Source organism: Melanerpes formicivorus, unplaced genomic scaffold (genome assembly GCF_026170545.1).
Source record: "Melanerpes formicivorus ecotype bairdi unplaced genomic scaffold, bMelFor1.0.p_v2 SCAF_1, whole genome shotgun sequence".
Taxonomy (NCBI): domain Eukaryota; kingdom Metazoa; phylum Chordata; class Aves; order Piciformes; family Picidae; genus Melanerpes; species Melanerpes formicivorus.
The window spans coordinates 29,154,541-29,180,735 of NW_027142353.1; the positions used below are offsets into that span (position 1 = coordinate 29,154,541).

The 26,195-nt window shown below is 42.7% G+C and overlaps 1 protein-coding gene across 2 annotated transcripts in view; it reads left to right on the forward strand.

Moving 5' to 3' along the window:
* The first annotated feature begins 1,361 nt into the window (after nucleotides 1-1,361).
* TBC1D8 (TBC1 domain family member 8) overlaps nucleotides 1,362-26,195 on the forward strand; it is a 51,735-nt gene continuing 26,901 nt past the window's right edge. Inside the window, exons 1-4 of one of the 2 annotated variants that reach the window (XM_068138405.1) lie at nucleotides 1,362-1,539; nucleotides 17,295-17,450; nucleotides 21,075-21,193; nucleotides 24,017-24,245. In XM_068138405.1, coding sequence (XP_067994506.1) covers nucleotides 1,413-1,539; nucleotides 17,295-17,450; nucleotides 21,075-21,193; nucleotides 24,017-24,245 — 631 coding nt within the window. In that variant the 5' untranslated portion in view covers nucleotides 1,362-1,412. The remainder of the gene's footprint in view (nucleotides 1,540-17,294; nucleotides 17,451-21,074; nucleotides 21,194-24,016; nucleotides 24,246-26,195) is intronic. The other variant, XM_068138413.1, reaches the window with a different exon arrangement.

Genomic DNA, 26,195 nt, shown 5'->3' on the forward strand with positions numbered 1-26,195 from the left:
ATTTTAACAGCTTTTGTGTTTATAGCAGACAAGTAGTATGTTCACAATATTTACTTGCTATTCTATGTATGGAAATAAAATCACTGCATCATTTAATGACACTGAAATTGTTTACATTGAAATTGAAATACAGTGTTTACTAGATTGCTGCTGAGTACAGAATTTTGTCTGCTAAATGTTCTCACTGGCAGCTGGAAATCAGTCCACATGGGCACCTTCCAACTCCCACTTAATAATTACTTCTGGCTATGACAAGTAATGCACTGCAGCATCAGTCCCTGCAGCTGGGAAGTTCACAGCTCACACAGCAGTAGGCTGAGCTTCCTACAGTGAAACTCTGGTCTTTCTTCCTAATCAGAATTGTCTGCTTAGAGGGATCTTTGCCTAAAGTAAAAGTATGTGATTTAACGCACAGTGACTGGGGTCTTTAACCCAAATGCAGAGCGTGTGAGGTTTGGTAGTGGTTACAAGGAAATTATTCAATATTTGCTGTTAATCAGAAGCAGGATGTGACGGAAAGTACACTGGTCGTGTTTTAATGGCAATCTGAGTTAATGAAAGTGCAAAATACAGTGTCAGAGGATTAACATCTTAAGGTGCTGTAGCTGTAATGATTTCTGCTGGTTCACGAACGATCCGACCAACAGCTCAAACACAATCAGTGCCTGAATATTTCTTAAATGAGAAAGAAACCGACCTGTAAAATTAAGGTTTTGACTTTGGAGCTGAGATACGAAGTTTCAAACACTGTCATTGAAACATGGAAGTGAATAGTTGCGAGCTCACGCTTTAGGCTGTGGTCTAGGAAAAAACAAACACACACGGAAACCCTAGCCTCCCCGCCCTCAGCCTAAGCCGGGGTACCTTTTCCTTCCCGCCTTGGGGGGTCTGGATACGCAGACCCACGAGTGCGGCTGTGCACCCGTGGGTGCTTGCACAGGCTGGGATGACCTGGGGACCTGATGCAGGCGCTACCCGCAGTAACAAGGCACGTGCCTTCCCCCGCGCACAGCGGCTGCCGTCCAGCATCGGCCGATGCTGTAGGCACCCCGATGTCCTGGATGTGGAACTCGTGACGCTTGGGACCCCCCCGTCGAAGCCCTCCCCGTCGAAGCGAGACAGACGGCTGAAAGAAACAGGTCGGAAGGCGGCAGCCCCCGCTGCACAAAGTCCCCGATTCCGTGGGAAGGGAGGCTGGCACCCAGGCTCCGCCTTCGGCCCCTCCCCGGCGGCGAGGCCCGCGCAGAGGGAGCCGGAGTCGGCGCCGCGCCGCTCAGCCCGCGGGGGGCGATGTGACCGGGCCGGCCGGGGTGCGGTACAGTACGGTACTCCACGGCACGGGTCAGGCGCCCGGAATCGGGGGGCGGGAGGGGGGGGAAACAGAGAGAAGGAGGCACTCCGAGCCGGGGAAGATGTGGCTAAAGCCGGAGGAGGTGCTGCTGAAAAACGCCCTTAAGCTGTGGGTCACGCAGAAGAGCAGCGGCTACTTCATTCTACAGCGACGTCGGGGCCACGGAGACGGAGACGGCCGCTTTACGGGTACCTGGTGGCGCAGGGGACTCGGCGGGGGTCGGGTCAGGCCGGGCCGGGCCGGGCAGGGCGGCGAGTTCCCCTGCCTCTGCTTCTGCTCAGCGAGAACTTGGTCGCGCCGGGGCAGATCCAGCGATGGGGCGGGCTGCGGGAGGCGGGAGCGGCCTCTTTGTTCGGCCGGCGACGGGGCCCCTCGGCGGGCCGGCATGGCTCGGCTCTGCTCTGCTCCGCACGGCTTGGGGGATAGGGCGATGCGGAGAGGACGGCGGCGCGGGGCGGACGAGGGTCGCCGCTGGCTTGGGCCATCGCGGCTTCCCCTGCCAGCCGGGCCGTGCAGGCGGCCCCGATATCCCCCCGATTTGCCTCGGGAGCAGCTTCGTGCTTCTGTAGCCTTGAGCAACGACGAAACCAGTTGTATTTTTATTTCCCCTCACTGCCTTCCCGCTGGCTTTTTAAAACGTGACTCACGGCAAGCTCGGAGCCCGTAAGCCACGGTGCGGAGGAGTCGCGCCGGTGCCCGCGCCCGGTGGAGTTGACTGCAGAGCCCACCGCGGGCGGCCCCTCTCCGCGCTGGGCTGGTTCCAGCCCGCGGGGTCGTGAGAGTAGACCAGCCGGAGGCCCCTGGGCTGGGCGGTGAGAAGTGGAGGGGTCCCTGGGGCTGCTGCTGAACACTCCAGCTGAGCTGCGTGCCCTGATTACGCTCCCACCAAGACGGGCCACGACCCGTGATGGAGTTCACCCCTATTTTGTATAATGGGAGTCGTATCAATGCGTGTAAGATACTGACTTCTGGCTGATACATAGATTACAGGGAGGGGGTTGGTAATTCACCGTTGTGGAAAAGTGAATTTTGACGTATTTATACATTAATGGCGCTACGGCTGATGTGGCTGTAGATAAGGTACGTTCTTTCCATGTGGCGCTCCAGGTACGTGTATAGTGAATGATAGATAGGAAGAAGGACCATGCTCTCCCCTCGCAACAGCACAGAGCTGTGAATAACTCCAGTGAGAACATTGTGTTAGACTGCACTGATGTTGTAGAGTAACCAAGTAAAGAGTTTGGGCCAAACTTTTGGTTCAGAGACACCAGCAACTGAATTAAAACAAACAATATTCTGGGAAAAATAATATAGCAGAACTTACATTGTCGTACCTAAAAGCAGATGAAGCTCATTTGTACGTTTTGAAAATCAGGATTTGTAACAGTGACATATGTTTGAAAGGATGCTCCGGTGTTTTCAAAGTCAGTATTTTCTATGCCGTTTAAGAAGCTATATTACCACGTTTGATATTTATTTCATTAAAATCTTTTGCTCCTGAACCATTGGCCCTTGACACTTGATAATACTGCTTTCTGCATTATTTATTAAATAAAATAAATAAAAAGCTAGAGCTTGTCATAGCTGTGGAGTGATAAAGAGCCCCAAACTTGTGGTTTGGTAGATCCCATGTTGTCAATGTATGGCTGGTGAAGTGATAGCTCTGGTAAGGTTAATGGAAATTTTGCCAGCTAGTTAAGCAAACATTTACCCTCATATTTTCCTCTGCCCCCTGTGTGGAAATCATAGGCCACTATTTTATGAGTGTAAGGACGATGTGGATTAATTTTCAGAGTTAAAAATAGATGTTTACAGCTGCTTGAGTTAGGCCCAGGACAGTCATGAGGTTCAGACCCACAAATGTTAACTCCTTATGCCTGAGGTTTCTGCAGCAGAAATGTGCAAACTTAAACCAAACAAACTGCTTTTCTCCCTGGATAAGTTTCAGGTGAATCATTTTGCTGAATCTACAGTGCACAGGCTTGCAAAATCTCTTCTGGCTGGCAAAGGAAAGCCACTCCTGTCTCAGATGTTTTCAAGGGTACTGTAAATTCTGACAGTCTCTTAAACCATTTGGAAATGTTTTTATTTAAAAGGGGTTACAAATTAGAGACCTATAACCGAAAAGCAAGTGTTGGTGAATTAGCTTAATGTTTTTTCATAGTTTTTACTTGGGACAAGTGAAATGGAGACCTGAACTGAGAAATGGTTGGGTTTTGCTGGTAACTGCTTGCTTTCAGTTCAAAGCTTGCCTCCTGATTTCTTGCTTTACATGACTGTAGAGACACTTTATTAGTACCTGCCTGTTCCAAACTGACAGATACCAGGGCAGTTAAGCATTATTGTATTTCAGAATATGGTCTACCAAATGTAGTGCCGTAAGTTAGAAGATTTTGTTTGTGTTATTGGGGAAGCAGAGCTTAACTGAGAATGATATCCATATCTGTTTTCTTTTCCCATCAGTAACTCAGACTGTGACAAATCACAGTTAAGTTTGATGGAAAGGGAGAAGTTTCAGAGATACGAAGATCCTGTACACGAAAGCAGGTGCTATGGTAAAAGAGAATCTCATAGCAACTCTGGTGAGGGGGAGGAGGTTGTGCACCTCAGACTGTGTTAGACCTGTGTGGGATCAGGAGAAATAAACCCCAGGAGAAAAAATTTCATACATAGACTGTAGATGGGGGGGCAGACCACCCATGACATAATTTGTTTCAAACAGGGTGAAAGAGCCTGAGCTACCTGTGTGTGTGTTACTGCAACATGGAGTTTGCACTGAACCTATGTAAGAACATCACTTTTATAGCCCTATTCTCATATTTTGCTGTCTGTCTTTCTTCCAGGATACTTCTTACTCCTTATCAGGTCATTTTATCCATTATGAAAGAGTAAGTTAGCACAGCTGGAGGGTGTATTTTGTATGGATCTAATTCCTGAGGGATGGACTAGAGAAGATCTCTCAAACAAAAGGGCATTTATTCCACATCTATGTTTCTTTCTTTTGAGCACTGTGTTCCGGTCAGACTCAGAGCAGATGTTTGTAAGAGAGAGACTCTATTTACTGCTGTTATTTAATTTGTGTCCTAGGGTGGTTACCAAGTGCAAGCTGGGCTTGCAAGCAGCGGTACTAAAAACGGATGGAGGCTGCATTTAACTCTTCATTACCTGAGCACTGTCATTCTGGTTTCTGTCTTCCTGAGGGGTAGGCTTTTCAAGGAAATGCTTAACTTGCCACTTTTCTTGGATCCTTGCTTGAGAGTTCTGTTGGAAAGAAATGGATAATGTTTTAGAAATACTTTACAGAAACTGAATGATAATTTTTAAACTAATAACCAATTTTGAAACTAATTTGAAATTATAGATTGTTAAGAATTACTTGATCTCGGAAATTTATGTTGGTTCTGGTTTTTTTTGCCTAATTGGAGACCTCTTTAGCTATCCATACAAAAAGGCTTGTGATACAGCCATGATTCACAGGTCAAAGGTGGCTGGATTTGTTACTTGTTGATGTCTTTGGTTCTGAGATTACATGTTAATGATAAGCCTGAGATGACATTGATATTCAAAAATGCAGTGAAATCCCTTATGGTAGAATAGTGCAAGATGGTTTAGTCCTTTCATTTTTGTTAGGGGATGTTGAAAGCTTCCTGTTTGATTAGATTAGTTTTGTGCATTTTGACAGCAAAACTGCTTATTCTGGGAGGTGTTGGGAACAATTTCATCATGAGCAGTGGACTGAGGGTATTCACTCTTCTGAAGTAGCTAGCTTTGTAGTTGCCTTTTACACAATACTTTGCATTGCAAGCTCTTAGTATATAAAAACTGACTTAGAATTCTTTTAAATACTTGCAAGTTTTTCCTTCTATAAATAAGGTCAAATAAAGCTTTAAAATGAGCTCTTGTTTCAAGCAGCTTTTTGTCTTTATTTTTTGTGACACAGCTCTTTTTGCTTGAAGTAGATCAGTAAAAGATTTATGTTTTGTTCCTGTTTTACTCATGCTTTTAATTTAGGTATATTTTTTTCCTGCTGTTCTTCCAGCCCCTATTTTCCAGCTCAGTGCACTTTCCAAGCTGGATGTGGTCTTTTATTCTTTGAATTCTCAAAGGATGAACATTCTGAAAAGAAATTAATTTCTCCTTCAGCTCATATAAAACTTCAGCGTTCACAACCTCAAATATTTAAAGCTAATACACTGGCAAAATAAAGCATCTTTTGTATATAAATCTGAGCCTTATTATTCCTTTAATAAAAGTAAATGTGGTAGGTGTGATAAATACAAGTCCTTGAGCTATATGCCAGCAATTGCCATGAACTCCCATGTTAGCATTTTATTTTTTCTTCTAAAGAAAGTTCTTGGATGGTGATAGCTTTCAAATTGTTCTGTAGAGCCCCTCTTAGCTATGACTGAAGATCTGACTAGTTATGTGATAAGAGCTCTCTTATTTTCCCCTTGTCTGTATTTTAATTTTTATGCATAGCAAAAAACGGGTATTGATAATCTGTATGTCCCTTTTCTGGAAATTGAAACAGCAAAAGATCTTTTGCCACTCTGTCATGCTTTCCAATTTAAACAGTGCTGTAATAATCATAAATACATCAGCTTTTAGTAGGCCTGTCCATTTACCAAGGTCTGGGTAAATATTTTCTTCAGAGAGTCCATTTCAGAGAAGGGCAGTGAGGGGACCCCAGTGGTTGAGGATTCCTATGGCTCAGATGGGGAATCCATCTAGATTGCCTCAGTAACAATTGCATTGTTACTGAGAGCAGAAGAGCTTCAAAAATATGGGAAAGACTTGGATTTTTAGTAGGGAATGCAAATGGGTATCTGCATAAGCTTTTATTTTCTTTTGTTAACCTTTTGGAGGGGTAAAAGGTAACATGAATAGAATATTAAAATATCTGTCCCAACACAGTCTTAAAAACAGCTTGCCTTTACATTTTAAAGTATATCCAAGATAACCAAAATGAGTTGCTGATGGACAAAGACTCAGTCTGAGCTCTAACTAAAAATACCAAGAAAAACCAAACAAAAAAAACTTTTGTTTGAAGTGCAGCAGGTTGAGGAGGGGAAGACACCAAAATAGTGGTGTTAATAAAAGATCTTGGTATGCTCCCTGTCTGTATTCATGGGTTTGTTTTCCTAAGGAAATGCTCACTCTGAAGCCTTGCACAAGGAGGAGGGGAATACAAATACTTTACTGAAAGCTTGGACTCCCATCAAAATGTTATCTAGCCTAGCCCACAACTGGAATTCAGATGGGCAGGTTTTTTCCTCTTCCCCCCCCCCCCCCCCCCCCCCCCCCCCCTTTTGTATTTTACTGTAAGAGTTTTAAGGAGAATGCATGCTTCTAAACTGTGGAGGTCAAATGGCACTGGAGAAGCTGGGAAAATCACAGAATGGTTTGGGTTGAAAGGGCCTTTCAAAAATCATCTAGTCTAACTGTCCTGTCATAAGCAGGGACATCTGTCACTAGGTCAGGTTACCAAAAGACCTGTCCAGTCTAGACTTGAACACTTCCAGGGATGGGGCATCCTCATCTGGGCAATTTGTTCCTGTGTCTCACCACTGTCACAGAGAAAAAAATTGTAGAACTTACAGGAAAATCCTTATAAAATAATAGAACATGTCTGTGCTGGTGGCCAGCACCAGAACAAGAGGACACAGTCTCAAGCTGCACCAGGGGAGGTTTAGGCTGGATTTTAGGAAGACGTTCTTCATAGAAAGAGTGATTTGCCATCGGAATGGGCTGCCCAGGGAGGTGGTGGAGTCACCATCACTGGAGATGTTTAGGAAGAGACTGGATGGGGTGCTTGGTGCCATGGTTTAGTTGATTAGATGGTGTTGGGTGATAGGTTGCACTCAATGATCTCAAAGGTCTTTTCCAACCTGGTTAATTCTATTCTATTCTATTCTATTCTATTCTATTCTATTCTATTCTATTCTATTCTATTCTATTCTATTCCATTCCATTCCATTCCATTCCATTCCATTCCATTCCATTCCATTCCATTCTATTCTATGACTTTAGGTAACACTAGGTAGGGCTCTTCAGCAATATTTACAGCATCCACCAAAAATGAAACTTTTTTAACATTGTCTCAAATAGTGTCCCTTGTCTAGGTAATTTGCAGGACGGTTCCACCTTCTCATCTGTTTTCAGGTGGAAACTGGTTCCAAGTTATTTTCACTTGTAACATGAGAATTGAAGCACTTGGTTCTGTGGCCTTCAGTACTATAAAAATAGTCTTGGCCTGACCTGGACTGGTGGCAGAGGACTGAGATAAGCAGCTGCAAGAGCCCTATTGCAGCAGCATGCCTGCCTGGGGAAATGGCCTATGGGGAAGCAGGGTGAGGAGAAATAACCAGTGCCCCAGGACTGCAGTGTTGTTTCCACCATCCTGGGAGGGTGGGTGCACAGTTTGGTTCACTTTTCCCGGAGTGCTCTTTTGCTCCTCACAGAGTGGTCCAATACCAGAGCAAGATCTCAGCATCACACAGCTATGGGAACCCAATCTCTGCAGTGAAAGGCCTGTTGTCCTCTCAATTTTCATATCCAGCCTTCTTGAGTGTTGTGACTGAGGAATAATGATTAAACAGTTTGTTTCAATTTATTTCTACATGCCAGATTGAAAAAAACCCCAACAACAGAAATCAGTGTACACGGTGGCAGTGTTTGATATGGCAAAGCTTGTGTTGGAAACAATGTAAGGGCTTCAATGCCGGTATTTCCCTGGGTGGATAAATTCTTGGAGCGTTAGGTCTTTATGCAGAAATCTAATGTTGTCTTTGCTTATCTTCAAATGTGGTGAGCACTTATCATTATAAAGGAAACAGTCTTCCTACAGTCCTTGGAGGAGTCTTCCTTATTCCTGTTAGGCAGGTACTTGCCCAAATAAGTTCCATGACTTTCTTTTTTGATAGAAGACGCCCGATAAGAAATATTCTGTCATGGGCACTGTATTGTATCAAAACCTGTTTATACAATTCTGCAGAATTCAGCAAAGATGGTGTGGCTGATACAAAGCCAAGACTCTGCTGTTAGTGGCCTTGTGTAACTGACAGTGTTCTTATCCAGCAAAAATGTGGATTTTAGGGCAGTCTGAATGAAATAATCTGTTAAACATCTGAATTTTTGACGTTTAGAGAAATAAATCAAGATGGTATGAGAGGCCTAGAAATGTCCCCAAACATTTATGCTGGAGTTCACCACTGACCTGTAGTAACTTTATGTCTACTGTCCTGGGCTTTATCCTACTTTGATGTGGCACAGAAGCCACCACCTTTGCCTATTATGCCTGGTCCCTTTGTGATGAATAGTGCTCTCAGGCTGGGCTGTAAGAGGTAATGATAAAGACAACAGTGGTTCTCAGTGTATCTTAGCTCTCATTCTTGCCTTGGGCCAGCCATGGTGTTGTGACCACCAGTTAGGGCTGCTGCACTGTGAGGCCAGGTGGAAGCCAACTTCATAACCCCCTATCCCACTTTTAGCGAGGACATTGCTCCTAGGGAGAGCTGCTGTTTGCTGCCATCTGGGGAGTGCCCTTTTGTCAGGCTGAGTGTATCCTGGTTGATGTCAAACCCACCTTTCTGTTCCAGCTGAAGCATGGGGGGGCAGTGCAGGGCTCGGGAACAGGGACATCCACATGTCCCTTCCTGTGTTCTGCTGCGTGGTGGAGGGCTACTGGTTCAGCCAGTTTGCTTGCCTCCTCTAGCGCAGCTAATTGCTGCCCACCACGGCTATTGTGAGACTAATTATTTGCAAATAATTCAGAGATGGAGGCAACTATAGGAAGAAGCTTAATTAGGATTCAGGGTCTGGAGTGCTGTTCTGCATCAAAGAGCTGAGACTAATTATGTTTGTTGAGGCTGCTAGTTCAATTTCAGGATCCCCAACTTTGTGATATTCTGAATTGTTTGATTTGCTCTTTTCTCCCAGTTCGCATGCCTGAACAGTTTCAAGCACCTCTTGCAGCTTTTAATCTCTTCTTGCAAAACTACATCCACTGGCAAGAAACCTGTACTGTTAGCTCCTTCTGTTTCCCAGGAAGACCTTTTGGGTAAAGATTGCTGCTTTTTCTTCCTGGTACTGTTCTTTCAGCCCTCAGCTTTCTGATGGAGGAGCGGAAGTAAGAGTAGCAAGGGAAAGAAGCAGCGAGTTCTCAAGGATTAATCCAGAAGCTTTATATGCTTCATGGGTTTGGGCTGGAGTGAGAGCCTGGCAGGATGCTGGGCTGTGGCTGTAATTATAAATCCCTCAATTTGGTGGTTTTATTTTACAAAAATAACTTAGTCTGACTGAAAAAAAGCAGTATGAGTGTTTAAAATAGAGTGTTGGTATGATACGAGTGAGTGTAGCCACCAACTGCTCTTCTGCATGGCCCTGCAGAGCAGTCCGTGCAGTCCCTGGAAACCATGGGATGCCACCACTTCCCTCCCTTTGGAAATGCTCAGATGCCTATGGCTGAGAGATTTTGGAAGAGCTGAGCATCTTGGCATACTGATTTGGGTCCAGACACTGTAGTGGTCTTTTGTGTTTTATCTCAGAAGGACTCAATCTGGCATATAGTCTTGAGATAGGCCTTGTTACACATCTGTCTAGCTGAGCTGGTCTCAGGTGCAAGGGAAATCTAAAGCGTGTGGTGGGTTTTTTTTTCTTCCTTTCTTCCTCCTTTCTTCCTCCTTTCTTCCTCCTTTCTTCCTCCTTTCTTCCTCCTTTCTTCCTCCTTTCTTCCTCCTTTCTTCCTCCTTTCTTCCTCCTTTCTTCCTCCTTTCTTCCTCCTTTCTTCCTCCTTTCTTCCTCCTTTCTTCCTCCTTTCTTCCTCCTTTCTTCCTCCTTTCTTCCTCCTTTCTTCCTCCTTTCTTCCTCCTTTCTTCCTCCTTTCTTCCTCCTTTCTTCCTCCTTTCTTCCTCCTTTCTTTTTTCTGAGTAGACCAAAGAGAAGTGAAAGGACAGTTTTCTCTCTGTTTCATACTACTGCAGTAGTTGGTTTACTTGTGCAGTGGCTAAAGTTGTTCCCCACAATGGTGGAAACACAGGCTAGACTGTCTTTTCTGTGACCCCTTTGGTCTTGGGAAAAGGGAGCACACGTGCTTGATTTGGGAGGGTCAGGGCTGTGGCACGTGGGTGGGAGGAAGTATCTCCTGGTGTGCATCTGGCCTTCTGCTCCCTAGGTTTTAAAAGTATTTATTTAAAAGTAATTTCTTATCAACTAGTTGCAATCGCTGCTTCATGCTTTGTAATGTTTTTATGAGTTTGTGTTAAATAAAAGAGGGTGGCTGTGGTCGCCAGGTGTCTTATTTAAAACCAAAGTAAAGCTCCAAGGGTAACATTGCTCATAACTGGTACTGCAGGCTTCCTTGTCTCTCAGCCTTACATTTGACTTTTTTTTTCTCCTTTTTTTTTTTTTTTTCATTTTTATTTTCCCAAAAGAGCAATATCAGCTTTGGCCTTTTGCTTTCATGTTTTGTCTTTTGAGGATTTTATTCATTTATTTGTCCCAGGCTCCTAAGTGATGAGTCCAAGTCCCTCTGCCTTGCAGCATGGCTTAGCTACTGAAATGACCACCCCTTTTATGGGAAGGCATTTGAGTAGTTTGGAAAATATGGTGGACTTAAGCAGAAAGCATCTTGCTTTATGTAGAAGGTACCTAAATTCACATGCTGTTGAGACAGTCATTAATTGTTAGTGCATTGGACTATCTCTTTGGTATTGTCCTAAAAGATGGAAATAGTATGCTTTTTTAGTTCTAGTTTTTAGTGTGAATTCAGTGTTAATCACTCTTTGCCCAGTGTCTCAGCAGCTTAAAAGAATTTTTATAATACCATGTGGGTAATTAACACCCATCTGGGAAAGAAGCCTGCATTCTTTACTTTGAAAGATACAGTATGTTCAGTAGAAATTGCTGTTAGATTAACTTACTGTAAATGTGCTTTTTCTACATTAGTTATGAATGTGACAGAGGGTAACTTGTAAATAGGATCCTTTATCTTTCTCTGTGTGTGAGGAGCCATGTCTTTAAAGATGTAGAGTGATGCACTCGTGATAGTTCATTTGAGAGCCTGGTCATTTTAAAATGTCCTTGATTTATTTATTTATTTATTTATTTATCATAGTATCAGTCAGGGTTGGAAGGGACCACAAGGATCATCTAGTTCCAACCCCCCTGCCATGGGCAGGGACACCCCACACTAGATCAGGCTGGACAGAGCCTCGTCCAGCCTGCTCTTAAACACCTCCAGGGACAGGGCCTCAACCACCTCCCTGGACAACACATTCCAGGGTCTCACCACTCTAATGGTGAAGAACCTCCTCCTCACATCCAGCCTGAATCTCCCCACCTCCAGCTTCATTCCATTCTCCCTAGTCCTATCACTACCTGAGATCCTGAGAAGTCCTTCCCCAGCCTTCCTGTAGGCCCCCTTCAGATACTGGAAGGCCACAATTAGGTCACCTCAGAGCCTTCTCTTCTGCAGACTGAACAGCCCCAACTCCTTCAGTCTGTCCTCATAGGAGAGGTGCTCCAGCCCTCTGATCATCCTTGTGGCCCTTCTCTGGACACCTTCCAGCACCTCCACATCCCTCTTGTAATAGGGGCTCCAGAACTGGACACAGTACTCCAGGTGGAGTCTCACCAGGGCTGAGTAGAGGGGGAGGATCACCTCCCTTGACCTGCTGGCCACACTTCTCCTGATGCAGCCCAGGATCTGATTGGCTTTGCGGGCTGCAAGTGCACACTGAGAGCTCATGTTGAGCTTCTTGTCCACCAGCACCCCAAAGTCTCTCTCCTCAGGGCAAAGCCATGCTGACTGTTCCAAATCACCTCTTTACTATTCTTCTGAGTCAGTAGTGCCTCCAGGAGGATCTGCTCCATGATCTTTCTGGGCACAGAGGTGAGACTGACTGGCCTGTAGTTCCCTGGTTCCTCCTTCTTACCCTTTTTGAAGATGGGGGCAATGTTTCCCCTTTTCCAGTCTGTGGGGACTTCCCCAGACTGCCATGACTTTTGAAATATAATAGAGAGGGGTTTAGCAACCTCATCTGCCAGTTCTCTCAGCACCCGTGGGTGTATCCTGTCGGGTCCCATGGACTTGAACACTTTCAGGTTCTTCAGGTGATCACGAACCTGATCTTCACTTACAATGGGCAGTTCTTCCTCCCCGTCCCTGGCATTGTCTTCCATAACATCAGGAGTGTGGCTAGAGGCCCTCGCCTTTCCCCCTGTAAAGAAACACTCAACAAGTTCATTGCCCTGTTTACATCCTATTTGCTTACCAATTGACCTCTGTAAAGGGGATATGCTCCCTACCTGATGCAGAATTTGACATGATTCCTTGATAATTTTTATTAGTGGTATTGTATCCATAGTATGCATATACATTTGATAACTATGCATTAGCAATTAGAAATACAACAGTCTTGTTTTACTTGGTGGTATTCCAGTTTTCAATATTGAAGCAATAAAATATGCACAAATGTAGATTTTTTAATGAAATAAAATGTTCCAAGTGAAATGTGGTATTTATAGTGAATTTTCCAGATTTGTTTGTAGCTGAAAAAATACAGATAGATGTTCCCTGTACCTGAAATCCAGCTTACAGATAAAGTGGTCAAATTTACTGAGGAGAAGCATATATTTTGGAAGATGTGTGTTTGTCCACTTCTGCCGTCTCCTCCGTGTTTGTCAGGAGAAAATGTTACACCAGAAACTTGCATATGAATTTTAGTCTGGGAATATTCTTTCTGCATGAAGAAACTTGTACTTTTTGAGGAGCCTGTAGTCTTCAGCATAAGGCTTTTCAAACCTGTACCTGGAGCTTTCCGTAGTGCCCTTACTGTATAGCAAATTGCTTTTTCTAAAATGCTTCTCTGTCTTGTGAGGTCAAAAAGCAAATGAGAAGTTGAAGTGGTTTGATAAAGGGAAAGAGGTACTCTGAATTACAAGTTCCTCCCAAAGATCTTGTCTCCTATAGAGTAAAGAGAAAAACAACAAAAAAAAAATGGTGAGATTTTTGGGAAGGAAACCAATGTAGCAGTTCTTCTCTTTTCCCCCTCTGCTTCTGTTTGGTTTTACTTTTTGTCTGTTCTGCAGCATAACTGGTCTGTCTTACTGTTGCCTGGGATGTGGAAGAGATCTGCTGCATCCTAACTGAAAGCATTCTATGTATCAGCATATTCGCTAGAGACTCTTTATATAATTTATATGTACCTGAGAGGCAGAGAACCTTTTATTTTATAAACAGACCTTATTTAATAAGAGACCCTTCCATGAAACAAGCTGTTAGGACATAAACTGTTAAGAAACAAGCTGTTAGAAAGGTACTTGCTCCTAGGCTGGGTATTTTTCAAAGCATGCTTGAAAGTCAGTGTGCTGTGTGACGTTTCTTGTTTGGTTGCTTCAGTGAGAAAAATAAACATAAGTGTTAGATTTGAAAGTTATACTAAATGAGTATGAGGAAACCCACAGTGGAAAAAATGTTCCTCTAGTTTTAGTAATTTTCATGCTACTTCCATTTCAACCAAATTATCAAATTAGTCCTGGATGTGTCTACTAGTGTGGAATCTTTTCATTCTTCTGCAAGTGCACTCTTAGTAATTCCCTTTTAACCTCCTCTCTGCCTCTGTCAGTTTTCATCACTTAAGCATGAACCACAGCAAAAGTAGGGGTACTAAACCACAGCCATGGGATCCTGACAAACGGGGATAATGCTCCACATTTGGCTGTAGAAAACAAGCAAGGTGAATGGAGGGACTACTGCTCGCCTTGCAGAAGTGGTGGATAGCCTTGCTGAAGTGGTGGATAGCCTTGCTGGGGGTTGGAGCAAGACCCAAAGGCAGACCCACAGTTGGTACTTGCTGGACTTTGGCAGTGCCTGCTTTCATTTCCCTCTGTGGTCCTCATGCTCCTTTTGGAGCAACCCCGCCACAGACCTTTTTGTTAGAGGGGGGACAGGATGGCACCCTCTGTCAACCTCAGCTTTGGTTAAGGGTGATTTAGGTGTGGGGAACACTTAGACTTTATTCTGGCAGACATCTTGATGACAACACTCTTTTTGTCTTCTCTGATTCCTGGTTCTGGCTCCTCCTTGTTGTCCTTAGTTAATATTTTAGTGATGGGTAGTTCAGCCAAAGGAGGTGATTTTTTTTTTCTTTGCACAGTTGAAGGAGGAAACTTTTTAATAGCTGGTGAGCAAAATGGAAATTTTAAGCAGAAGTAAACAGCGAGAAGAGGAATTGGGGTTTTGGTCAGTTATTCAGGAACAGAAAAAGGAATTAATTCTGCACAGGATAAGTAGTAGAAACAAAGTTTTGCAGTTACTTCTGTGCTTCCATGCATTTTTCTAAAACAACCCCAACAAAACAAAAAAGCATTTCACAAATCAAATGTTCGTTACGCGTTCTCGTGGGATTTTGGCAGCACTTACTGTTAGTTGACTTCTTTCCATGACTTTAGTGAAATGAAAAAGAAATCTTTCTCCTAGACCTCTCATCAGGGGAAAACATACATAGCACTTCTTAAGTGTCTTAATTTTCTTTCCTGTAATGTCTTAAGTCTTTTGAAATTTGAAAGTTAAACACTGGTTTTGTTCTGCATCATTTGATGCTATTTTCAACAAGACCAAATGCAGGGTCCTGCATCTGGGTTAGGGCAATCCCAGGTATCATACAGGCTGGGCAGTGACTGGCTTGAGAGCAGTCCTGAAGAAAAGGACTTGGTGGTGTTGGTGGATGAGAAGCTCAATGTGAGCCACCACATCCTGGGCTGCATCAAGAGAAGTGTGGCCAGCAGGTCGAGGGAGGTGTTTCTCCCCCTCTACTCCGCTCTGGTGAGACCCCACCTGGAGTACTGTGTCCAGTTCTGGAGCCCCTATTACAAGAGGGATGTGGAGGTGCTGGAAGGTGTCCAGAGAAGGGCCACGAGGATGATCAGAGGGCTGCACCTCCTCTCCTATGAGGACAGGCTGAGAGAGTTGCAGTTGTTCAGCCTAGAGAAGAGAAGACTCTGAGGAGACCTTATTGTGGCCTTCCATTATCTGAAAGGGACCTACAAGGAAGCTGGTGAGGGTGTCAGATAGTGATGGGAAGAAGGGGAAAGGATCCATGCTAGAGGAGGGGAGATATAGATTAGACATTAGGAAGAAGTGCATCACCATAAGGGTGGTGAGACACTGGAACAGGTTGCCCAGGGCGGTGGTGGAAACCCCATCCCTGGATGGTTTTAAGTCCAGGCTGGATGTGGATCTGGGCAACCTGATCTAGTGTGAGGTGTCCCTGCCCATGGCAGGGGGGTTGGAACTAAATGATCCTTGAGGTCCCTTCCAACCTTTCCAAGTTCTGCGATCTTACTGGCTTTAATTCGGTTGTTTTGAGCACAGCACACTGAAGCCGATGCACTGTTTTCAGTTAGCACAGAAAATTTGGTACCCTTTGTAGTTGGATGAGTTTTTGTGTCTTTTTCTTGCATTTAGAGGAAAGTATTTAGCATTTTCTCATATATATTACTGGTCTCCAAATCCAGATCTCCATTTTAAAAAGATGGGTACAATATCTGTGTGTGTATTTAGCCAACCAGTGCTGCATAGTAACTCATATCACCATTTAAAAACATACCACATCCAACTTCCTTCTCATGTGACATGAGGACTTTGTAAGGCTCATTGTATCATTTCTGTTAATCACTTAGGTGATGGACTGGAGAATGCAATTATAAGAACTTCATGTGGTGCCAAGAACTGGCAATAATTTCAGAGGTTGAGGATAGTTCCTTTTGTATTGGGTTAATGGCAAAGGAACAAAACTACAACAGGTTGGAAACACTAAATATGCAAAGGGAAAATGTAGTATTGTAGAAAACTTCCTAGATATTCTAGTGACATAAGCGAATGTGGAAAAGCCATTCCTTCCTGTCTGCCATCCTTCTCTGAGGGGAGGTTGTGTCTCTGCAGGACACACAGTTTAGAGGAACCGAATACAGAGCTGCTGCTGAATTGCTATTTGTACATGCCATAAACCAACTCTGAAGTGGCATTTGGATAACTGTTTCATGCATAGCCTGGTTCTGTCTGATGAGGGGGTGGGTAGCAAGATAGGCGAGCAGGTTCAGCTTCCAAACTGGGGGCAGTATGGGGGCGGTAATTGCTCCAGACCACCAAAATGAATTTGCCTGTATTTACATCAAGTGCCGATTTACAGTGGGATAGCACTGCAATCTTTCTTGGACGTAGTGGTGTGTATGCAAGATATAAGAAGTGATTTTTCCACTCTTCTTATGGCTGGGACTAGTAGTAAGCATCATGTCCAGTTTGGAATGTCACACTTAAGGAAGAGATGAGGTAACTGGAGTTGCTTCAGAAAATGAAGAAATCATTAAAGGATGGGCAGTCACAATGATACTTCTTCTGTATGTCAAGCATTAGCATCAGAAATGCCTGTGGCAAATTACTCCCTTTGTTCTGAGAAACAGGATTAATTTCCAGCAAGAAAGTTTGATTGTGGTGATTGACTTGTTTGTTTGGGGTGGTTTTCTTTCTTGTAAGAATACTAAATGAAAACAGTGGGGAAATTGTTGCATCTTGGTGGTGGGAGATTTTGAAGAACAGGTTAGGCAGACACCTCTTATAGCATAGGTGTATTTATCCAGCCTCAGAGCAGGGCTGGATCAGTAATTTCTTAAGGTGCCCTCAGGTCTTCCCACTTCAATTCTGTGGTTATATACATATGTATGAGGCAAAACTGGAGACGCAAAGATCTCAATATGCTTTTGATCTTCTAATCTAGTTTGCTGTTTGCATTTTGAGCTTCTCTAAATCACAGCATAAAATAGGAGAAGAATTGTTATCATCATTTTCTGTATTCCAATTTTATGGCTTCAGATGTGAAAAGTCTCACAGGCTACAGAAGTGAACAGTGATGCTAATTCTCTTTCCACACTTGTTTCTTTGCAGGTCGCTTGGTTGGTGCCCTGGATGCTGTGCTAGACTCTAACGCACGTGTCGCTCCATTCAGAATTTTACTCCAAGTGCCAGGCTCTCAGGTTTACTCTGCCATTGCATGTGGTGAGTTATTGAACGGATCAGAAGTTTACTGGGCCATAGCTATTGGTGAGTCAGACAAAAAAACCCAAACTGATTCTGAGCATGGTCAGTGTCTGCATGTCCAAGAAGCTCAAGGTAACCCCAGCTAGTAGTGTGTGTGTGTAAAACTATTGCCTATAGATTATTTAACAACCACATTAACTTCTGGTTCAGATCCCAGACAGGAACTGTGAAAAAGTGTTGACTAGGAACATTAAGTTTCTATAGAAAGCTTGTTCACCTGAGAGTGTTTTGCATTAATTTTATGTCTCTTGCAAAGTAGTGTTGTCCTGTTCATGCGTACATCTTCTCTTACAGTGGTAATAGTTCCTTACAGCAAGAAGCTACTTAGCCTGGGCTTTCCCTTCATTTTCTGCTTGCTTACTGTGATATGTCTTACCACACTTGGTTATAATGAAATATAACTGGATTGTTTGGAAGATGCTGCGTGGTTTAGGCGGGAAAGTTGTCAGGGAGGAATATATAATTGCCTGGTCTGCTGTGCACTGGTCTCTTTTGCAGTGTTTCTGCAACCTCTGAAGGTTGAGCTCATCTTCAGGAAAATGATAATTGATGTGGATTGCAGCAGCCTTGCCTTGACACAGAAAAGGCCATCTGAATGTGCTTGCTCCATTCATCCTACTCTTGCTTGGCCAGTCTGCAGAGCTATTCTCATCCCTTCTGCTCCAGTCTATAAAATCCTACCACTGAAATTATGTCAGATTTTCATTTGGGAATGGCTCACGGCTGCTCCAGTGGAGGATTTGACTGGACATTAGCAAGCATTTCTTCAATTCCAGGGTCAAACCCTCGAGTAAGCTTCCTAGAGAGGTGGTTGATACTGCAAGCCAGTCAGTGTGGTATTTGTACAATGCTCTCAATAACAGGGTTGAACAGTAGGTCAGCCATAAAGTTGGACTAGATGGTTATTGTAGGGCCCTTCCAACTGAAAATTACTCGTTCCGTTCCATTCCATCTCGTCCTGTCCAAACTTGTATAAAGTCTATTTGTACTATTTTTGTTGTGGCTAGGTTTTCTTTGCTTTATCATCCTGCACCCCTCCTTTTTATATTTAAACAATGCCTTCTCATGGAGGAATTTCAGAGCTTCATGCTGTTACTGCCTTCTGACAAAGCCAGGTAACTTTCACTGGAAAAAAAAGCTAAGTGTTGCTGTTGTGGGCTTTTGATCATTTGAATATATGTAATACTCTTTTCTACATCTGATCCTTACTCTTGCTGCCCACAGGTTTGATATTTTATTTAATGTTAAAGGAACTACAAATCAAAATCTTGGCTGGTTGGAATGGTTTAAGATGTTGCTGAGATAAACTTATGTGATTAATGTTTTCTAAAAGTCTCTTTGGCTCTTGTGAAAAGATGCTCAGCCCTGAAAAAATGAGATTTACTGTAACAGAGCAGAAAGCAGAGGGTTCTGTTTTGTATGCTGTGTGTGCAGGACACATGCAGTTGCCAGAGCTTTGCAGAAATGAAGAGCCATGGTAGCAGAAGTTGTTTCTGAATAATATCACTGCTGTGAAACCCTGACGTGAGTGCTCAGGAGAAAGCTGGTGATGGCAGTAGAGTCAGAAAAACAGCATCAGTTGACCCTTTTCTGGGAAAGCTGGAGGACTCTCCTTGCACAGAAACAACTGTTGCTGCTCACCCAGCTCTGCCCTGTTCGAATGAGGTGCTTCATGCAAGCACATTAATTAACTGGTTTTGGGAGGAGCAGTGAGTCAACTTAAGATTCCTGCTGTATAGCAAGGACAAGGACCACCTCCAGGAGCTCCTGCTAGTTTCTTGGTGTAACTTTATTACACCAGAAAGATCCAATAGCCATTGTGTCACTAGGTAGCAAACTAAAATGAATTTTTCCCCCACTATATTTGACAGTCCTTTGTTCCAGGAACTGTAGGTGTTAATGATGATATATGTGTAAGGGTCAGATCTTTGATACAGACTTTTGCAAATCTCTGAGGGCTGCTAGGAAGTCTGGTCCGTGTCCAGCATGGCTCTTCTGGCAGAGGTGTCTTAATCCATGTGGTTAATTGTGTTATAGCAGTAGAAGAAAAAGCACCGAACAGCTAACCTTAACACTAGTGTAAAGCCACTGAAAATTTTCCTTGCAGAAGGCTTGTGGACAAGACAGAAATCAAAGTATCAGTCAAGTGAAGTAACTTTTGGGAGTGGGAGAGCAAAGGGATTAGTGAGAAGTGAGTTTAAAGAAGACACTAGAAGGAGTGAGGCTGTTAGTTAGATGAAGTACTTATTTGGCACAGGCACGTGAAAGGTGGGTGAGACATGGAATAAAATTCTGTGCAGGGGGTTGACACAGGAAAAGAAATAAGGAAGTGACTGGCAATGCTGGTCAAATCACAGGACAACTTGAAACCATTTCAGTATGAAACGACTGTATTTCTGGTGTTCTTAACCATTGATGTAATTTGTTTATCTGAAGGACATTTAAGTATCTTTTCTTAATTTTTTTGTTTTTTTTTATGTAACCTTGATTAATGATATTTATGAAGTTCCAGCACAAGACCTTCCTGTCTAGGAAATTAAAGCTTGTAAAGTTTTCCTGCCAGTTGGCATTCTACATGGAAAATGGAGCAGAGGAAAGTGGAAAATTCTTAGCTAAATTTACCATTTCTTTGTTGTGAGGCAACATAACAAAGATGCATCTCTAATGTACAAACAAATCAAATATTGAGATAATTGATCTTCTGTTTGAGATAAGTGTTACCATTATGTTCATCTATGATTTGTATGTCTCTTACATTCAATTACTTCTCTCCTTTTTTCTGCTAGCAAGGCACTAGGAAAAGCAACTTTTGCTGCCTTTACTTTTTTCCTGTAAAGTTTCATCGCTGACCTGTAAGATCTGTAGAGGCCTGATTTTCCCCTGATTGCCCTGTATGTTGCTCATCTTGCACTGACCTTTTTGTCGTTGTGCATGTAGCAACAATTCAGTTTGAAGCAGAAAGATCTGAAGCAAGTAGATGTGACCAAAACAGTTTCTGGAGTTAGTGTGAATGCATTACATTGAAGACATCAGCAGAAAAAAACTCAAATAACTGCAGAAATGTGCTCTTTCAGGTGTTGCTGAACCAAACTGTTTTATTTTTAGGTATTTTAATTATTACAGAGAGCTTTTCAAATTAGATGCAGATTATGACCATGTATATTCTTCTCATAGGGTATCTGTGTGGGGAGTTTGTATACATGTGAATACCAAGAGAGGGAGAAAGGAAGATTAGGGGCTTTTGGGGACAGGATGTAAATCAAAGGTTCCATTGGCCACTTTAGGAAGGTCATATCAAAATAAGTTGCAGTCTAGCAGCTCAGGATGAAGTTTTGCTGGTTTTTTTCTTCCTTGACATTTAATGCATCATCTGTTGGCTGACAGCATTTGAGAAGATAAATCTAAAGGCACTAAAACTAATTCTCTAAAACAATGAGGTTTTGGGTTTTTTCTAACCACAGTGCTGTGAATGAAACCTTCTTGACCTGTTTGCTACCAACAGTTTTGAGGTTGAAAGTTCAGTTTCTCATAACAAATTTATGAAATAGTGCATTTTATTTCTTTTATCTTCCTTTCACTTGAATTTTGTAGGATGAATTTCAATACGCTACTTTTTGGCTTTTCTAGGTGCCACTGCAGAGGAGATAAACCAGCACTGGGAATGGCTGGAACAAAACTTGCTCCATACATTATCTGTGTTTGACAATAAAGAAGATATTGTTAGTTTTGTCAAAGGGAAAGTGAAGGTAAGAAAACTGCCTTTCTTTCACTCTTGCCTGCTTGATTATATGTGATTTATTAGAAAAAATGTTATGAAGTTGTCATTTGGCTTTGTCCACCTAAACATTAGATGGTGGCTTTCTGTGTGGCACTTGCACCTGATGTGGCCAGCATCTGTGCGTCTTTACTCGCGTTTCCTTGGAAAAATCTCAAAACTGAAGTATCTCATTTAATCTTTATTCCACTGATGACTTTTCAGTTTCACTGTTCTTTTGCCTGTGGTGTGCAGCTGAGCTTTTTTTAGCATCTGTTGTCAGTTCCTCCACCTCTCCAAAACATTATGTTAAATGCCTTCCCTTCCTATATCTTTGCATTGCCTCCTTACTACGTTTCTTATCCTGTCTCCTGTGTTTTACCTGGCTTTATTCCTCTACATTTCTCCTGTCCATTTCTGCACTCCTGTACGTCTTGGTAGGTTTCAGAGGTGTCAGCAAGTACAGCAACAGTGCCTAAGTCTGCTGGCAATGCACTTGTGTAGATGATGATGCACTGCCTGCAACGCAGGGACTGAGGACAAGGCCCTAGTGCAATGGCACCTGCATCATCCTGCATCATAAGGATCTGGGATAGAAACTGTTTGTGGCTTTGCAGGATGTGGGAGTTGTGGCCAGGCAGTGCAATGAAACTGCTGGCTGGCCACAGCTTTGCAAAAATTAGCATCATTTTAGGAGGCTAAGGAATTCTAAAAGCAAAATAATTTGGTAGCTGAAAACCAAATTTTTAATACTGATGGCACAGGTGGTAAAGCTTGGAAAGCCCGATGTCCTGAGCTTTGCTTCCAGTAAAATAGACACTCCTGGAGGAGCTTGGTAAATGGCTGCTGGGTGTGCAGGTCTGCTGGTGACTACCTGAGATCCTGCTGCAAGCTTTTCCTTGCTAAGAGTTTTAGTGAGGTGCTCTTTCCCCCCATGCCCCTTTTTTGATTTGTAAAATTTGTAGGAATGCAGCTTTTTTTGTGGATTTCAAACCTGCTGTGATCCCAGTGGGCTCTGACGTTGGGGAAGAAGAGAGGCAAAAGATCACCATGTAAATCTTATTTTTAATCTTGCTTTCTTAAAAACCCACACATTTTTGTCTAAATACACCGAAAAACTGAAACAGAATTAAACTCTCTTGATAACAGCATGACAGCCTTCAGGATAGCTCCATGTTTTGTACCATTGCTTCTTCTCTAGATTATTGGCATATTAAGACCACTTGTTAACTGCAAATTATACCAGGTGCTGTAATGTACAGGTTGTCTGAATGGTGCAATGCGTACTTAACTACTTTGTTGTGATACCTCTATTGAAAGCCTCAACAATTATATTTATGTAGATGTTGTTGAAGCAATGTTTTTAATGGTTCCAAGCATGTTATAAGCTACTGACACCTCTCATTGCATTGCCACTTCATAGAAAATAGTATACACAATTGTTCCTCTACCTGGAGTCCCTTAGGGGTCAGTACTGGAACCAGTAATGTTCAATGTATTCATCAGCAACCTGGATGAGGGCACAGAGTGCACTGTCAGCAAGTTTGCTGATGACAAAAAACTGGGAGAAGCAGCTGACACCTCCTCACGCTATGCTGCCTTTCAGTAAGAGCTGGACAGGCTGGAGGGTTGAGCAGAGAGAAATTTAATGAAATTCAACAAGAACAAGTGTAGAGTCTTGCATCTGGGAAAGAACAACCCCAGGTATCAGTATAGGTTGGGGACTGACCTGTTGGGGAACAGTGAAGGGAAATGGGACCTGGGGGTCCTGGTGGACAGAAGATGGCCACGAGCCACCAATGTGATCTTGTGGCCAACAAGGCCAATGCCATTCCGGGTTGTATTACTAGGAGTGTGGTCAGTAGGTCAAGAGAGGTTCTCCTCCCCATCTACTCAGGTTGGACTCGATGATCTTTGAGGTCTCTTCCAACCTTAGTGATACTGTGATACTTTGCCCTGGTGAGGCCACATCTGGAATGTTGTGTCCAGGTCAGGGCCTGTCAGTTGAAGAAGACCTGGGAACTGCTTGAAAGAGTGCAGTGCAGAGCCACAAAGGTGATTAAGGGAGTGGAACATCTCCCTTGTGAAGAAAGGCTGAGAGGGCTGGGTCTCTTTAGCTTGGAGAAGTGGAGAGTGAGAGGTGACCTCATTCTTATTTACCAATATGTAAAGGATGAGTGTCAGGAGGACACAGCCAGGCTCTTCTCAGAGATACCCAATGACACGACAAGGAAGAATGGATGCAAGCTGGAGCACAGAAGGTTCCATGTGAACATAAGGAAAAACTTTCACTGTGAGGATGACAGAACACTGAAAGAGGCTGCCCAGAGAGGTTGTGGAGTCTCCTCTGAGACGTTCAGAACCCTGCTGGACTGTGTTCCTGTGTATCACAGTATCACAGTATAACTTAGGTTGGAAAGGACCCTAGTCTAGGTGATCCTGCTCTGGCAGGGGGTTGGACAAGATAATCTTTCAAGGTACCTTCCAACCCTTAACATTCTGTGATAACTTTGCTCTGTATACACCAAATAGCAGCAGTCATAAGCCCTAATGAAACTGTAAATAAGGGATTCTGCCAGAGTAATTGAAAAAATTACAATAAAAAAAGGCCTGAAGTGTCTTGATTTGGAAAGGTTCAAAGTGTATCAGAGAGACAAACACCTTAGAAATGTCTCAGTTTGTGGAAACTGGCAATCAAATTTCTTTTGTATGAAAGGGTTGCATTATTAAAATCTGTGTGGGTCACTTGTAGTAGCTTGCTTGAGTGTGGATGCCACAGCTTTCTCCTGATAGATTTACCTCCTTTTGGACTTAGGCACTGATTGCAGAGGAAACGAGCAGCAAGCTTGCTGAGCAGGAGGAAGACCCTGAGAAGTTCCGAGAAGCCCTGGTGAAATTTGAGTCAAGATTTAATTTTCCTGAAGGGGAGAAGTTGATCACCTATTATTCCTGCTGCTGTTGGAAAGGAAAGGTTCCTCGGCAAGGCTGGCTTTATCTAAGCATCAATCATCTCTGTTTCTACTCCTTCTTCCTTGGCAAAGAACGTAAGTGTGGATGCGCAAGAAATCTAATGCTGGGGAGACGTAGAAATATATTTAAAAGCAAGAATAGTTAGAATTTTTATGAAAAGCCTTGTTTGCCTCTGAAGTTTAGTTTCTGAGGTTTTCTGTTCAGCTGAAAGATCCTGTTTAATCTAGTTTTCACTTCAGCATTTATGTTTATATTTTAGCATGAATCCAGTAATAAGAGCACACAGACACAGCTGCGGTCTGTTTTTTTCTCTTGCCATGGTGAAGTAGCCTTAAAATGTAACAGACCTCCTCCAGATTCTGAAATAGAGACTTCTAGTGCTGAAAATTGGGAGTGAGGATGGGTCCCTCCCACAGGCAGGGAAGCAGAGTCATCATGGGTGCTAGGCAGCAGGGGAAGGGCTGGTGGGCTGAAGTCTGTCTGCCTGCCTGAGGATAGCTCAGGAAGCATAACGAAGCTGGGCCCTGGAGAACCAGGTGAAAATTCAGAGGTTTTAAGGGAGGACCCCAGCAATTCAGGGATTTCTTCCACTGAGTTGCAGTTGCAGGAATGTTACAAGAAGCGTGCCCTGAGGGTTTTAAACCTTCAGACTGTTCAGATAGTTCTGTGACTTTGTTTGTGATGTCATGTCATGTGATTATGAAAAGCCTGTCAGAACAGCACGGTAAAAATTAATGTAATAGACATTAGATGGTGACAATGAATATAGCCATTTAATCTCAATAGCATTGCTCTTAATAAGATTGTGCATGAACTGGTAACAGTTTGAAGTCCTGTTTATCCTGATGGAACTTCAGCAAGGACAGTAATATAAACCTATACTGCTAAAAATAAAGCAAGGATTGTCAGTTGGAACAATTGGGAAGACTTTACCATTTAGTGTCTGGATTCAGTATTGGGATGGCTAAGCAAAGAAAACTTGACTTTTAAAAATTAAGTGCATTCATGTCCAGAGATCCCTTCCAAACTCTACCATTCTACGATTCTATGATTAATATAAAGATAAAATACATAGTGATTGGTAATTTCTAAAGCTTAAAACACATCAAGACACGCTTAGAGGTTCTTTTTTCTCCTTGTATTATTTCAGGGTAATTATTTTATCGTATCTGCAAAATGTGGCAGTTAGATTTAAAATGCTGTTAAGTTTGTTATTGATTATAAAAACAAAAGTTGAGCACACTAGAATGGAGTGTCTTGATACATAGTAGATATTTTACTTCTTGTTAAATCTTTGTTCTCTGTTTAGTATTAAATAATATCCTTTGTCAGTCTTTTCTTCTTGCTATCATTACAGGCTTGCTTTCATTGAATCTTGAGGAATCCAGTCTGCCAAAGCACACAAAGTAAAAATAATATAATGGAAACACAATATCACACTGTATTATTTAAGAAGAAATTGCTTTTCTTCTCTTTTAATAGTAATCCATTTTGAAAATACAAAAACCCCACAAACAACTACATGTTTTGCCACTTTTCATTTTGACCATGGAAAATATACTGTTCAGTCACTGTTGCAATCAGTTACATTGCCTTTGTATTCCCACTTATTTGAGTAAAGATGTGAAGTAAAGCCCCATAATTTTAGTTTTAGTTAAACAAAATTCCCTAGGTCAGTGGGAAGCATTATATATTAAGATACTTCCCACTTCCTTGGTTCTGATAAAACAGCTTCTCTTTCAAAGCTAGTATTTTGTCACATTTATGAAATACTTGTATTATACTGAGTAATCTACATCTACTACGGTTCTGGTTGTTACTGTTTGAGAAGCCAGAGCTGAATTATATGTAGTGAAGGTGAATCACTGGATTTTGTTTTGTTTTGGTAGCAATTACAAATTAAATCTGGTTTAGAAAATATTGCTAAAATACCACATTTTTTTGCATTCTTCAATATAGCACAGGGGGAAAAGAACAATATATGAGTTGCAATAAAAATAGTTGTTAAAGGTGTTTTAATTTGA